This window comes from Sceloporus occidentalis, unplaced genomic scaffold, assembly GCF_023333645.1.
Source record: "Sceloporus occidentalis isolate IW3139 unplaced genomic scaffold, rSceOcc1.0.p SCAF_12, whole genome shotgun sequence".
NCBI lineage: Eukaryota > Metazoa > Chordata > Lepidosauria > Squamata > Phrynosomatidae > Sceloporus > Sceloporus occidentalis.
Window position 1 is genome coordinate 10,963,684 of NW_028316992.1, and position 15,708 is coordinate 10,979,391.

General features: G+C 38.9%; 1 protein-coding gene across 5 annotated transcripts in view; it reads right to left on the reverse strand.

Moving 5' to 3' along the window:
- Positions 1 to 273: 273 nt before the first annotated feature.
- Positions 274 to 15,708, reverse strand: part of LOC149305267 (F-box/WD repeat-containing protein 11-like) — a 93,438-nt gene continuing 78,003 nt past the window's right edge. For all 5 annotated transcript variants that reach the window (XM_089477651.1, XM_089477649.1, XM_089477647.1 and 2 more), the window contains 8 exons: positions 13,569 to 13,706; positions 12,073 to 12,191; positions 11,240 to 11,489; positions 9,889 to 10,007; positions 8,258 to 8,368; positions 8,071 to 8,149; positions 5,092 to 5,278; positions 274 to 2,733 (listed from right to left, as the gene is read on the reverse strand). In XM_089477651.1, coding sequence (XP_089333777.1) covers positions 5,117 to 5,278; positions 8,071 to 8,149; positions 8,258 to 8,368; positions 9,889 to 10,007; positions 11,240 to 11,489; positions 12,073 to 12,191; positions 13,569 to 13,706 — 978 coding nt within the window. In that variant the 3' untranslated portion in view covers positions 274 to 2,733; positions 5,092 to 5,116. The remainder of the gene's footprint in view (positions 2,734 to 5,091; positions 5,279 to 8,070; positions 8,150 to 8,257; positions 8,369 to 9,888; positions 10,008 to 11,239; positions 11,490 to 12,072; positions 12,192 to 13,568; positions 13,707 to 15,708) is intronic.

The following is a 15,708-nucleotide window of genomic DNA, read 5'->3' on the forward strand; positions in this document are numbered from 1 at the left end:
AAACTTGCTGTTAAAATGCTTATAAAAGTGCTCTAATTGGAAAACATTGCTTATTACACCAATAAAAGTAACTTTATTACTACTCATGTTACTTTTAGAATTTAGTTAATTTTAAAACCCTTGCTCACTACTTAAAAGGATCAAATTTGGATGAGGATGCAGATACCTGTCCAAAGGCATAAAACAAACAAAAGGAACATATTATTTCAACCACTCAGAATAAACTAAAAACAAGGACAATGCAGAATGAATTAAAAATATGAACAAACAAAGTTTAGAGGGGTTTTTTTATTAAGCACATTCCACAGTACAAAGCCTTATATCAGGAACAATATCTGTACAATTCAACAGTTGTCCAATAAGCTGTTCATACACAAACTTTTCAAACAGGTAACTGGCAAACATAATTACAAGTTAGAATAAGACTATCCCAGTGCTTCGAAACATTAATCTAGCAGTAACATACAGCTGCTCAGTAATGATTAGCGAAACAAAGTCCAGAGTACAGCCAGTACTACCATTAACCCCAGGAGCCAAGTTCCCTGGGTGCCAGCCACAAACTCCACGGCTATGTTACACCAAGCACAATCAAAAGTAGTTTAGGCTGTGTCTTCAAATACCATTATTTCCCATGGAAAAACATTAATTTCATCTTACACATGCATTTTTTAAAGAAAGGTCACTCTCCATAAATACCTTTATCTTCAGAGCTGCAATAGGAAATCTTCCACATTACAGTTTCTGAGGACATCGAGGAGGGGAGGGGGGGTTAAAACCACTTCCATAAATTTCATCCATTTTAAAAACTGAGAACATGGAGAGGTGTTCTCTTAATGTATTTGGCGAGATTTAATCATATCTGTGCGCTAAGTCCTGCTTTGCCATGTTTCACAAGGGGAGCTTATTAGCTCAGAACAGTTGATTTAGTAACATGGAGAAAGGCAAAGGGTGGAATAGCCAGAAGCAGCTCCGGGTGCAACTTTTTCACATCTGATGTGTGCTTTCCTTTTTAATTTGACTGACAAGCTGGCAAGTGTGCGAGGGTAATAGCCAGCCATAGCTGTTCCACTAAAAAACAAAATTCATTCATTGGTCATTTAAAATTGGTTATCAACATTCCTTGACCCCTCAACCAAAAGGACGAGAGGAGAGAACAGAAAGAAGAAGAGGGAGGGAGGGAGAGAGAGATCAGGAGTGGAAACAAAAGAAAAATCAAAAGCAAATACAAAATCATGACTAAGGAATGACAGTGTCCATATCCATGCCCACTACAACTCCTAGACCAACCAGTTATTATATTTTATTAGTTAATATTTTTTTAAAAAAAATACGTATTAGAATAAGCCACTAAACAATGTTGCCGAGCAATAACTTAAAGATACGGAGAAAGTATTCCAAGAGTGTTTGCTTGCATATAGGGAAATGTATGACCAGCTGTCAAGACCAGTCATAGGTTTAAAGAGAGAAGGAATTCCAATGACATATGTGCCATTAACTGCTAAAATTCTCAATATAAACAGTAAGGTACTTCAATAATCTCCTACAATGTCACAATGGAACAGTCATCTCTAATTCCTCAACTGAGCATGGTATTCAAGGATTATTTGAATGGATTTAAAACCATGTCAGTGTATCTGCAATTTTGGCCTCTTGCAAATATTGCAGAATGGGGGGCAGGGGCAATTTTGACTTTTAATTTTGTCAAGAAGTTTTAGAAGGTAAGAAATTAAGACATCTCATCTCAATTCATTTTTCAAAAAGGAAATATCCTAAGGAATACCAAAATCCTCCTTTCCACAGAGAAATATTTCTAAGTACATCCCAACCCTATATGGTGCCAATAGTAAGAATGCCTGGATGCTTAGAAACTTCTGCCTTGGCATCTGTTTACAGTATCAGGAAACCCTGACTCCCAGCACTTGGAGGCTACAGTGTTTATGTACATTATATCTACATGCTTATACGTTACGGTAGTGGAAATAATGATGCAAGCACACGTGAAGGGTCCAACTATACCAAATGTTAGGAGGAGGACGGCTGTAGTACAGAGTACAATTGAAAGAAAAGACAGTGCTGTACACCTCCTTCAGATCATCTATCTCAATTTACAATCTTTAAATTAAAGCAAAGTACTGGTGCAGACATAAGTAAACTATCATCCAAAATATTACTGATCCATTCAGAAACATTTCTAACAGTCCAACTGATACTTAGAGCCATCTGAATACGATCAGTCATCACCAGTCATGACACAAAAAGTCTATGGGAAGAAGATGATGATAATGATGACGACGACGACAATGACTTTGAAAGCAAAGCCCTGTACATTCTGGGCATGTGTTTGGCACCCACATTTCACTGAGAATGTTTTTCTTCAGAGTCAGATAAAAGTGCAAAGCAAATATAAATTAGGTCAAGTCCTTCCTTGACATCTGATTTACTCCTGGAAAAACAAGCCATCAGTTCAGTGTATATGGGCAATTGACTCATGAAGCTTTGGATCTTGCATTGCAGTGAAGGATAAACTGAGTTTCTTCTACCTGGACTCAGTGAATTCCTAGTCAATTCCTTAGAGACCACTGAGTCAAGGACGACTGGAAAAGGTAGGTTTAGATATAGAATTGTGCCATTTTGCATCTACACAGCACCTAGAACCATTTTTGACTTTAGCTGTGGCTAATGTCTTCAGGTGTGTAATAGCCAAATGTCCAGTAGTTCAAAGACTGTGAAATCCTGAAAAAGAAAAGAAAATGACATGATTGAATTAATTTTAACATTTGCCTGTTACAGTCAGATAATGGACAATGGAGGCTGGTCAAAGGTCTAGGCTTTGATGCAAGGATTCCTCTGTGAGAGCATCCAGGATGTAGAATTCTCATCCTAAGGAAGCTGTCTGCCACCCTCTTTAGTAATCTTCACTAACTTCCAATGATGTATTAATTGTGGAAAGCGTCTTGTAAACCCACCCGGCTTACAAGTTTCGGTATTTTACTTGTTCTTCTGTCTGATTTTAACTGACATTGTCTGTTACATAAGCTGTGGATTTAACAACTTGCCTGGTAGCCAGAGGCAGCAAGGGACTTCCAAGAAGGCAAATAACTTGGTTTCCATGCTGGCCAAGGAAGGGAAGCTTATTCACTGCTAGCTTGATTGGTAGAAGGTTTTGTATACAGTACCTTCCGAGTGTTTGGATTCCTGTACTTGTTTTCCCCTCCTCAATTACCAGCATGGAAACAGAAAATACTAGCTCCTTAAAAAGCTGTTAAAAACAAAATAACGGGTCAGGGACTTTGCCAGATTATTTACAAGATAACATTACCTGCACAAACTGTCTTTCTCATTACATTACAAAAAACCCCACAAAATAACAGTTGTAACAATGACCATGGCTGGATATGATGGGAAACAACTAAAATGTATTTTTCACCATAGGATTTCAACTGGCAAACTGCCCTCAATGGCCACTTTTATATTTTGAAATCATTATCAAGAAAGATTTGACACCTTTGAAGAAACCCTTTAAAGCTGACTTAGCAACATTACACAGTTGCATAGGGACAACACTTGATTAGTTGTCTGAAAATTAATGCATCTTCTTGCAGTATTTACCCAAATCTATTTTTAAGCAGCTTTCTTCCCCCCCCCCCAAAAAAAAAGGGGGAGGCGCTTTGGTATTCAATTATAGTCATGGGAGGTTTCACTGCTAAGAGGTTAAGCATTTTTAATTTTTGCTTAAATATTTAAATAAAGGATTATATTAGATTATCATATGGTAACAATTTTGATCTTGTTACAATAAAAAAGGAATTCAACAGAAGGCAATAAAGTTTTTTTAAAAAAAAAATAGCCAAGAGCAGTAGGATTGTCAGAAGTTACAGATTTTAAAAGACATATTCATATGGATCACTGTTTAAAAAGGTACAAAGTTTGGTTTAAAAAATCAGAAGTTATTTGGGTATGTTGTATAAAACTACCCATCTTACATCTTTATGAAACAAAGCAATGTTTTTGCCCTGCAATCTGGAAAAGTTTTTTTTAGAACCTGCAAACATGACTTACCAACATTTTACCACCATTATCTAGCGCACACAGTCCCTATTTGGACTGGTGGAAGTTCATCAAACCAAGCCCTACTGTGTGTGTATGTCCCTTCAAGTCGCCTGTTGACTTATGGAGATCCCATTAATTTCATAAGGTTTTCTTGTGTACGGAATTCTCAGAGGTAGGTTTGCCAGTTCCTTCTTCTGATGGTCTCCCATCCAAGTACTACTCAGCATTGATCCTGCTTAGCTTCCAAGATCAGACAGGATCTGGTATATTTATGATATTTAGGCTGAACAAGCCTTCTTACAGTATGCAAAGAGATCTTGTAGCATCATGAGACTAACTAAAAGACAAAGACTGGTAGCATGAACCTTTGTAAACATGAGTCTATTTCCTCAGATGCAGTTCCCATGCATCTGAAGAATTTGACTCAAGTCTACGAAAGCTCAAGCTACCAACTTATCTCTTTCAGTAAGTCTCAAAGGTGCTAAATACTATACCCTTTGCATACTGATTTTCCAGAGTAACACAGGTAGTCTTTAAATACTAAGCCCTACTACCTGAGTGAAGATGTCAATAGCTGGAAGCTGGGACAACTTGAAAAAAGCAAGTTATGCTAAGACAATTTCCATTACAAGCAAAAGTAGCTTAGCAGGCAGCAATAGTAGTAATACAAAAACATTGTAATCCCTTAAATTCAGCTAGTGAAAAGTATTGTGTGCATAATAATTGCAGCTAGAAGGCATGTGAACCTGAGCATTCATAACGGCATCAGTGGGAACTTGTGATGACCCCACTTCAGAAATACCAACATCCCATGGGTGAGATGGTTACCACAACAACCTGGAAAATTACAACAGAAATACCTTATTCCATGAATTATGAAAACAAGCCAATTAAATAGTTACATTACCAGAATAATTCATATATACTCCATTGGAAAATCAAATTAAAAGCATTATAGATCATTCTTATTGTTAGAGCCACTATGAGATATACATGTAGGAGTAAGTATAATAGGATATCCTTAAGATAATAAAAACCTACCTCAGAGAGCAGTGAATGCAGACTGTTATCTGGAGATGTAAGTGTATGTTCGGGATGGAGAGCGGGTCTCATTTTGTGCATTGGGGGGCACATTTAAAAAATCCCAAATCAAAATGGTATCATCATGGGAACTACTAATGATCTGAAATTCATCAAACTGGAGTCTAAATACACGTCCTGAGTGCTCCTGAAAATTGCAAGAGTTATTAGTTAGTGAGGCACAAGACTTCTTTCATTAGTTTCATACTTGTGCTCAGATGTCCATTTCTATACGAAGCTTTAAAAGGGATTCCAAGTTTTATGTAACAGCTGCCTTTGTTGTTAGAACATTGGTCTTCTCCACAGCAAAGGTTTATATAAAAATCAGTTGAAAAGAAGCAAAAACTACTCTGGATGACTTCTCTCTGTCCCACCACCATTCCAGGCACGCTCTGTGAGGACATGGGAGAGAGCCTTTGCTCCCAAGTTGTGGAAGTCCCTTTCTCGGGAGGCTTGGTCAGCCCCTTCTTGCTGTCTTTCCACTAGCAAATAAAGTCCTTTTTATTTATGGAAGCATTTGGTTTTTAGTATGATGCGGCAGGCAGAGCCTTTAATGCAGAGAGTGGGTAGTCTTTTATTTTAATATTTTTTAAATATCTTTTTAATTTTTAAACTTGTTTTTAATGCTGTTTTTAACTTCTGTTTTTAACTTCTAATTGTGTTGTTAAAATCAAAGTTTAATTTAACTTTGTTAACTTTTGTACTAAGAATTTTTAATTGTGTTGTGCTTTGAAAACACTGTACACTGCCTTGAATCCTGTGCTGGAAGAAAGGTGGGGCATAAATTTAAATAAGAAATAATAAGAAAGAAGAAATAATTCTGTGCCCATGTATACTGATCCAAAGTAGGCCCTTTCTTCACTTTGTTTAAGCACTTGCAAAACAAATCTTAACCTCTGACATGAGGCCTCTTGGATACATGGAACTAAGTTTAGCAAGAACAATTTCTAAGGAACGGATCTTGTAGCACCTTTGAGATTAACTGTGCGAAAGATGTTGTAACATAAGCTTTCGCAGACTTCGGGGTGAGACAGACCGACAAAAGAAAGTAACTTCCGTAAGCTTTGAAAGTGGGGCATTCATATGATGAATGCCTCCAAAGTAGATGAGGTTGTGTTCCCGGGCTAAAAACCAAAGCAAAAAGAAGCTGGGATACTCCGGTTTAGTGCGGAAAATGTGCATCTTCATTCCTGCATATAAACAGCATGGCGCCAGTGCAGGGCTGCAGCAAAGCAAAAAAAATGAAAGTGCAACAACTCCAAGAGATGCAATTATAACATGCACAAACCAGACAGTCCAACAGAGGGACATGGAGTGAAGAGGGATGCAGGGTGCCTATATGGGGGGGGGGGGGCACCTCCATGATTGTGCTTTGCTAATATATCACTCACACACTGAGGCTCCAATGCTCTGTACCAGCAGCCATCAATGGATGGCATGTGGGTGGATGTGGGAGGTACTTGGAGGTCGGAAGGTGGTGTGTTTGTGTAATGGTGCACATGCACAGTGAGAAGCAGCAAAAAAAAAAAAATTACCCAGCAGCACAGCTTTATACTGCACCATGCAGTTTGCCTATGGGTATTCGGCCCACCTTGGGAGCAGGTCATGCAGACAGCGGGGTTTCGACCCGCTTTTGGAAAAAACAGAATTGAGCCACTTTTTTCTGCCTGTCTGTTCCAGCCCTTTTTATTTCTATATTGTTGGAATGGAAAATAACAGGCTGCATGTATTAGGTATGCATGTAAAGTATACGCTTCTTTTCCCTTCCAACTTTCCATCTCTATAACGAAAGGCTTCCAAAGCATGACAAGGTGCTACCTCTGCTTCTCTGTATTGTCTGTGAAATTCCAGGATGGAGAAAATCTACATACATAAGAAAGAAAGGGGAAGCTCAGTAGGAGCAGTTTTGAAACATAACGCAAACTGGGAGCTTGAATTAAATTGGGACAGGGACAGGTAATTTTCATGATGATCATTGTTTTATGTTTCTGAAGCATGCCAGGCTTTCCCAATTCCCTACCCCTCAAAGCATTCTGATGTTTTGAAAGCACCTATCTGTCTGGGAAAATTTGGTGAAATGGGGAGTGTCAGTGGCTCATAATGCGATAACCATAAATCAAAGCCATTATTAGAAGCATAAACAGGAGTTTATGGAGCAACTCACTTTATATTTTGTACTCCAGTATGCATTCTCAAGTACATAATACAAGCATTTCCAACGTGTTTGCTTCAAATAAGGCACATGTTTTATTCACAAAAAGATTCATCGTCCCAAAAACCACCTAGAAGCACCTACCAACTTGAAAACACAGAAGGCACCTTGCTCAAAGCAAGAAAATGGGCTTAAAAATGACAACCCTATTTTTTGCTGCTGAGCTCCTAAATGTGAATATAGTAACTGGGAGGAGGGGGCACAGGAAAGGACAGGTACTCCTGCAATCCATGCCTACTTTAGTATACCTGGAAGCAGCAACTCAACTCCACTTACAAATTTTAGAAGCAAATAAATTTTAATTACATATGCTTTTCAATTGGAAGGAAAAATAACAGAGCACAAGATCTGAAATGAGAAATGGCCCAGCTTGTCTTTTGATGAAGAAAAGCATCTTCATAAAACTTTACATTTCTGGTATTGGGTATTGTTAAATGAGGATATACAGACCATTACTTTAAAGCTGGGAGGGGGCAATGTTCAGAAGGCAGAATGATTGGAATAACTAGGGATATCACAAGACAATTTGGTATGAATCATGGAGACCTGAGTTCCTGACACAGAAATATGCCCACAAACTTTTGCTTTTAGCCCTTACTGCATTCATTTTCAAATCAAAATTCCAGACATAATTCCTAATTTATTACAAGATACTCAGTAAATACGTAAGAAAAACTGAACATGATCTACAAGTAGTGCAACTATATAAACTATAAGTGTATACATACCACCAATGTACGTAAACATAGTGTACTTGCTGGGGCACGAGGGTCAAGGGCAGCTTGCAAGTCCCAAACTTTTATTTTGCTATGAAGAGAAAATCCAGATGAGAAAACAGTAAGATACATATGAGTCCTAAGCATCGCAGAAAACTAACCTGAGAAGTAAAAATGCAACTTGTTTTAAAACACATACCCATCATAGGCCCCGCTTACAATCCGCTTGTTATCAAATCTAATGCATCTAACCAGTTCTTCATGTCCTTCTAGCACTCTTAAACAGGCCCCACATTCGATATCCCAAAGCCTGAAAGAAATAACATGTATAGCTTTAAGGATAAAAAAACAACAACTATACATCTCCTCTTGTAAATGTTCCCATTTCCATTTAAGCATGAATGGACGTTTTCAGGAAAATCTGCACTCAACACAAAGTTGACTATAGAATCACCCAAGGCCATCCTGTGCAGTTCCCTTGGAAGAAAACTCATCTACCCCTCAAGAGATTCAGAATTGGCCTGCATGAATAGTTAGTTTGATTACCTGGCTCAAAATAATTTAATGTATTAAGCAGAGTTTGCATTAGAAAGATTATTTTTCAGCATTAGTGGGCAAACATCCATGAAGCCTTGCAAGCAGATACTGAAGGAATGCCACTCTCCCCTTGCCTTGGTCACTTTTGTCGCTTTCCCAATCTTTTTCTGTCCCAGCTAATGGGGCACACACTTGGCTAGGTAATTTATCCCAGGGACCCCATTTCTCTCCTGGCAGTAAACACCCAGCTGGGTTTGTGCAAGAAATACATATGCAATGCCCCTTTACAAGGTTATCAGAAGAAGATTGCAGTCTGGCACATAAATACTTATTGGTGCCAATGGCTGTTTGGTCCAGGTCATCAAGTGTGACAGAAATTGCAAACTTACTGTACAAACTTGAAAAAAGGCACATGTATTAGGAATCTGCACAAGAAATAGGAGAAACCTTGACCCCAATCTTTCCTATACTTTTTCAAGTTTCTTAAAACTACTGAACCGATTTCCTAGTCATGGGTGCGTTACTGGACAATTAGAATACCTGACCTCTTAATTATAAGATCTACAGTTACTTTGTTATTTTATAAATATACTAAGGCGTACAGTGAAACTGCTTGCTCCCGACAGCTTGTTCACCATACCATCCTCCCTTATAAACCAAGACTATCATAGTACATGTGGTTATGACTATGGATAGTGGAAAGGAAGGACAACGTGCCATCCTGAGAAGGTGGGCAACCCAACTAAACTTCTATTCAAGGGAGTTCAACTGCTTAAAGACCTACGGAAGAGTGTTAGGATAAGCAGTAACTGAAAAACAACTTAAGGTGGTACATTATTTTAAAACAAATGTGGCTAACAAATGAATCTAAGGTCAGCTCTCAGCCTAATTTGATGTGGCCATCAGCCTAATTCCAACAGCCCTCTTCTACTGATGTCTTCATATATCTAGCAAGATCAATTTGTTGTTTTTCCAACACAAAGGGAGTTACATGAAAGTGAAAGAAAGTAAAATACATACATGCTACTTGGAGAACAAAGTGGGAGAAAAAATGAACTTGGAAGGTGGGATCATCAGAACAGAGGGGAGGATGTTTCCCTGACCCTAAACACCACACTGGAGTATACATTTTAATATACAACCAAAATAAATAAATAAAATTCAGCAAGAACAAAACAATTGGAAATAGGGCACTGGACAGTCAAAGAACAGGAGAAATAAGCTGCAAGAGAAACACAGCACTTCACTTTGTAGCAAAACTTTTCCCCTAGTATAAGCAAACCTGCTCTCTACCTAATGGTATTGTCTGATGATCCACTGACAACAAGTCTATCCCGGTACTGGAGGCAGGCAATCCCTCGCTTGTGCCCGTTAAGAGTGCGGACAAATTCACATGTGCTTGTGCTCCAGACCTATGGGGGGGAAACATAGGTTTAGCTATCGGGGCAATAAAATATTTTAACAACAACAACTGTTTTCTTCTACTACTACTACTACTACTACTGCTACTACAAAAACAAGGTTCAGAAGAATTATAAGATGTAAAGTAAGTACTAATGGAAACAAAGAAGACTTTTCATTCTTCAGTCTAGATCTCACTGGAAGGAACAGTTTATAGGTGCATTCCAAGAAGTCATCACAAAGTTATGGTGCTGGGAGAGATCAATGTTACATATTGGGGTTACATGCAGAGAAGACTTTTGGGTGAATGCCCCTGAAACCTCCCTCTTCAGTGCAGTCTCCTGCACTCTCTTAAATACTTCTTCTGGACATCATACATGTGGAACAGGGAGGCTGCAGCATGAGGGTGAAATCAATGAAAGGCAGGGTGCAGAAGCTCAAATGAGTGGAAAGCTGCTGATGCAAACTGCCTCTGCCTGATTTTCAGCTACCACTCCGTTCCCTACATTTCCTTCAGCATCCTATGCCCAACACGTCTGCCCTCAAATTTTTCAGTGAAGAAGTAGGAGGCAGAAAAATCCCTTTATGGAAAAGTTCTTGTGCTACACCTAGACTGGGAACACTTACTGTATGAGCAGACTACTGCTCGTATAACTTCAATACCAGCTTGTTGTGGTTTTGTTAAAGTGGAAATCACAAAGTATCTGATGGGCCATGATAGGTAACACTGCTTTTTGGCAGACTCTGTGCAGCACTCTTCCAAGAGGATGCACCTTTGGATAAATGAAACGGTCTGGCACAAATATGGCCTCCACGAATAAATGCAATTCCTCAAAAGAGAGCAAAATTGTTGTTGCTGAGGATACGATTGGGAAAGAATACCAAACAATATGTTTCATGTTTAGTAGAAGTGTGCCGACTTGAATATTAAAAATACCATCTTTTAAAAGACAAAATGGAAAGCTGCCTTATTTAAACACCTAGCTAATTTTAGGAAATGACACATTTTAAATGGATCTACTTGGAACTTTAAGTGCATGGTAACAGTGTGGCAGGAACCATTAGACTAGAAAAGTTCAAGCATCTGTAGATCAAACAGTTTAAAGGAAGTAGAAAATCCTAGTCAACTGCTGAACAGACAGTCAAAAAAGATCATTGGAAATTACGTCAAAGGAAATTTTCATTTCCTACACATGCTAAACTGTGTTTCTCTACGCATTGGCAATTTTGAGAAGCTACTTACTTTAATGGTCCTATCACCAGAAGCAGATACAATATACTTGTCATCAAAATCGACAACATTAACAGCAGCCCTATGGCCAACTAATACACGCCGCAGAGTGATGTCAGTTGGGGAGGCCATATCCCAGACTGCAATGGACCTATCCTTTGAGCAGGTCACCATTAAGCCATTACTGAAACGCAAGTGAAGGACTGCCTCATTGTGATGAATCAGTGTGTTCAGGACTTCACCTGTGTTCACATCCCAAACTCTGAAAGAGACAAGAAGGTAAAGGAAATGATTCTAGATCAAATTATACCAAGGGCAGAACTACATACCTGGTGGCAGAACACCAGGCAAGTGCTGTTGCTGACAAAAAGCTGCAAGGTGGCAGAATTGGGGGGGGGGGGGGGTGGAGGGGAATTCCAGAAAAGTCATGGAATTGGAGAGGGTGCTTAACATTTTCCCCTGACTACCATGTTCCTGCTGTAGTTACCTTCTTGCAGCTTTTTCGGCATGACCAAATCTCAAAAAAAAAAAAAAAGGGGGGGTGCCACATTATGGGGAAATGTGGAAGAGGATTTCCACTTAAATCTGGAAAAAATATATGTTTCAGTATTTATGCTACAAGACAGTTTTGGACTTATTAGCCCATCAGTATCTAATTAATTAAATACTGTACATTGTGGCTCATCTTGTTGTGCTTGCAGGCACAAGTGGGAGAACCTTTATCCAGCACCTAAATAATACTTTGTTATTGGGAAATTTGCTGGGAAGAAGCAGCTGGCTGAAGGAAATACATCATTCTTTTCCCTCAGCAATTTTTACCACATTTGAACTATAAAAATGCTTACCTCACAGTGGAGTCCGATGATCCAGTTACAATTACTCTTTCATCATACTGCAGACAGAGAACTGAGCCAGTATGTCCTGTTAATACTTTCAAACATTCCAATCCAGTTTTATCCCAGATCTGCCAATGAGAAACCCAAGTTCATTATATGCAACACCAATTTTTCTCTCTAGATATATAGCTAAGACAAACTGAGTCTGTAAATCCATATGGCCAGAAAAGAAAACAGGTTGTTCAATTTATTTCTCCACATTGCTTGTCTCTAAGAGAAAGCACTCATAATGCAAACTTATCACCTGAGAAGAAACCATGGGACTTGGGATGGAGAATTCAAAACTCATGGAAACAAGAGGGTATGTGTAATGGGGGAAGGGAAGATGGATTGTCCAGATCCCACAGTATCATAATTTCCCAATCTGACCAAGGTTTTGTTTTTGCTTCTAAAATCTCATATGGTGTCAGTTTCTGCAGAAGCATTAAAAAAACAGATCTGGATGAGGCAACAAAATTTAAATACTTCTTTTTCTACCAATTATGCTTTACTGCCCTTTAATGGACAAGTCCCAAACTCACTTTTTTCTCCTTTCCTAGTTTTTAAGCAACACAGATAATTTGCAAATATAGAAACGTTTTTGTTTGTTTAAATTCACTGGCTTATATTGCATTTATTGTATGTCTTGAAGTGTTTCAATATAATCTGAGTGAATAATTTCTTCTTAATGGAAATATATAATATCCATATGTCAACAATAAATAAACCTCTGACACAGACAAATAACATTTAAAACTGTGTCCAGTTTTTCAGATCATCTCTTTTTTATCTTGAAAGAAGAAAATTTAGCAGAGGTTCAATGAGTTCTGCATTCTAGACCAGTGATTCTTAACTTCTGGTTTTCCAGGTTTTTAGATTTCAATTCCCCAGAGTGCTAGAAAATATGGCAAATAGTAAGGGATTTTGAGAACTGAACACTATAAATAAATAAATATGAAAGATCTGAGTTTTAGAACCACTGTTCTAGATTTTTAGCAAAGATTTGAGCTTACTTCAGCTGTAACCAGATATGCAACTCCACTAAAACCAGACAAAGAAGAAACCAGACCAAAGCCAGAATATGACTCTGAGGTTGTGCAGACCAGCCATTAAGGCTGGCCTGGGGGGAGTCGGGGTGTGGCGTCCATACGACACATGGCCAAGCTCCACCCCCATGGTGGCGTACCACCACATGCTGCTCCACTTGGTGTGCAGGTCACTACGCTCCTCTGGCACTGTGTTTACGCGACACAGCATCAAAACACTTTAAAGCCATAGTGCCATGGCTTTTTGCAGTTCCTTTTTGAGCCCTGGAAAGGCCAGATCGGGGCCATGGCGTGTGGTTGCCCAGGCCCCAATCCAGCACAGCTGGAGGTGGCTGCAGGCCGCCTCTTAGGGACAGTCTGCACAGCCTTTCACTGATATTATCTAGGATCAAAAGCAAACATGTCAAGGAATATCTTTACCTTAATGGAGTTGTCCCTTAGACCACTAATAATCTTCTCATCGTCGTATTGTAAACAGTAAACACCTTTACTATTTTCAGAACGACACTGAATTCTTTGCAAATTGTGTCTTCCACACCGCCAGTTAGACTCTATAGTCTACAAGAGACCAAATAAAAAAAAGGTTTCAGTTAAACTGATGTTTTAAGTTGCAAATATTTAGTTCATCCCAAAAGAACATTTCCTCAGGCTGCAGAACAACACAAGATTGAAAACTGAACAACTCCATCAATCCTGGCACCAGCCAATAAAACAGGTTGCAGTAGAGAAAGAAACTGGACACATGGCTATGAAATATCACTGTCAGTGGTACTCCTCTCTGTGAACACATTTCCTCCTTCCTCTTTTGCTTGCTCCTCTCACAGGAAGAAATAGAAATGGAGCAAAGGACAAGACAGGAAGATACATATTCAACTGTATACCTTCTATTTCCCTCCTTCCTCCCTTCTGAACTCAATTTTCTGCTTCAGTTGCCTCTCCTGTTTGCCTGAAACCTGATCAACAGCATTCTGAAACCTTCTGGGTTGTAAAGGTTACCTTTCTCTCTCTGAGCCATTTCTGTTCTACAAAATGATTCTATTCTATTTCAACTTGCACATGGATGGCTTGGGCTAGACACAAGACTGACAGTCCTGGTTGATATTATCCTGTTTGGGCTGTGGGGTTCAGGACCTTGGATAGTTTCATTAAAGTCTGGAATACAACACAGAGTGGATTTACTGCACCTCTGACATGAAAGCCAGCAGCTGCCAACAGACTATATATTTACTCTTGTGGTAAATTTAGTTTTCCTTTATCATTGCCAGCCCAAAGAGCGTGGGCAGTTACTTCCAATTGTCACTGAGAAACACTATTTTACCCTGCGCCTATTACCCATGAATCTAGACTGAGCAAACACAACTCTGTAGTGGAGATTTTGCTTCCTCACTACAAGCAAGTGCTCTTGATTAACACTTACAAGAGACGGTAGAACCAATTCAAAAAAATCAATTTTACAGCTGTCCCTGTTATCTATGCAGATTATATCTATTGTAATATAAAAGTATGGCATCACCATAGGTTTTGGATTATGCTCTCAGATAGTATAAAAACTTGCCAGAAATGCATGCATGACAAAATGGGAGACTTGAGAAACTGATATCTCCAATCTCCAACAATCTGAATTGTGGATTAAAATCTCTTTGATTTAAATCAATCTCTGTCCTGCACTGGATAAGTGAAAATTCTCAACATATAAGACTGTAATAAATAAAGCTAACTATTTTATTTCTAGTTGACTCTCAGCTGTTTATAGCTTTCCACATAACCATGTGAGCATCACTTAAGGGGGTCCAAATATTTGGGAATGTCATTCATTCTTGTGGTACTGCATGTCAGAGCCTGTTCACCAATAAAACCTTAGTCAAAACAATTCTAAGTGTTCAGAAAGAATCACACTCTCCGTTTGGTTCAATTCTCAGATATTTTTGAAAGCTCCTTTCTAAAGTTACCAGAAGTAAATGTGGGCTGCAAATCAAAGCAACTGGAGTGTGTTATTCATCCCTAGGCTAGAGTGCTGTGAATCAGTTAAGACCCGTGCAGGTGCACCCATTTAATTCTATGTGTAGATGCAATTTCAGAGACATATTAATGTGGTGTAGCTACTGTGGGAAAACAGTTCATATTTTTGAGAATTTGTAAAATCCCTTTTACTGTGTCAGTTGCCAGTACACTGGGAAAGTAGCCATCATATACAAAAAGTATACAGCTGTACAGAAACTGGCAGGACTAAAAACATATGAGGAGTACAAAGAAAAAAGATTGGAAAAAACTAAATATAGCTGAGTGGGTGGGCACTTTCGAGGACCATTACCAAAGGGGCCTACTGAACGCAACCTGTCGTAGCCACTTACTTACTGTTATGAAAGTTTTTTCCCATACAGGCAGATATAATGCTACCAAGTCACCAAATCATGTAACTGGGAGCACCCTGCTCCTAAGATACTACTTCCCTTTTATTGAGGACACCTATATCATATTATCATTTTCAGTTTCATCTGTTTCTACAGGTAGTGTTACGCCAAGTCTGCAATGATGTTTCTGCTGTCGCTTGCACACCACT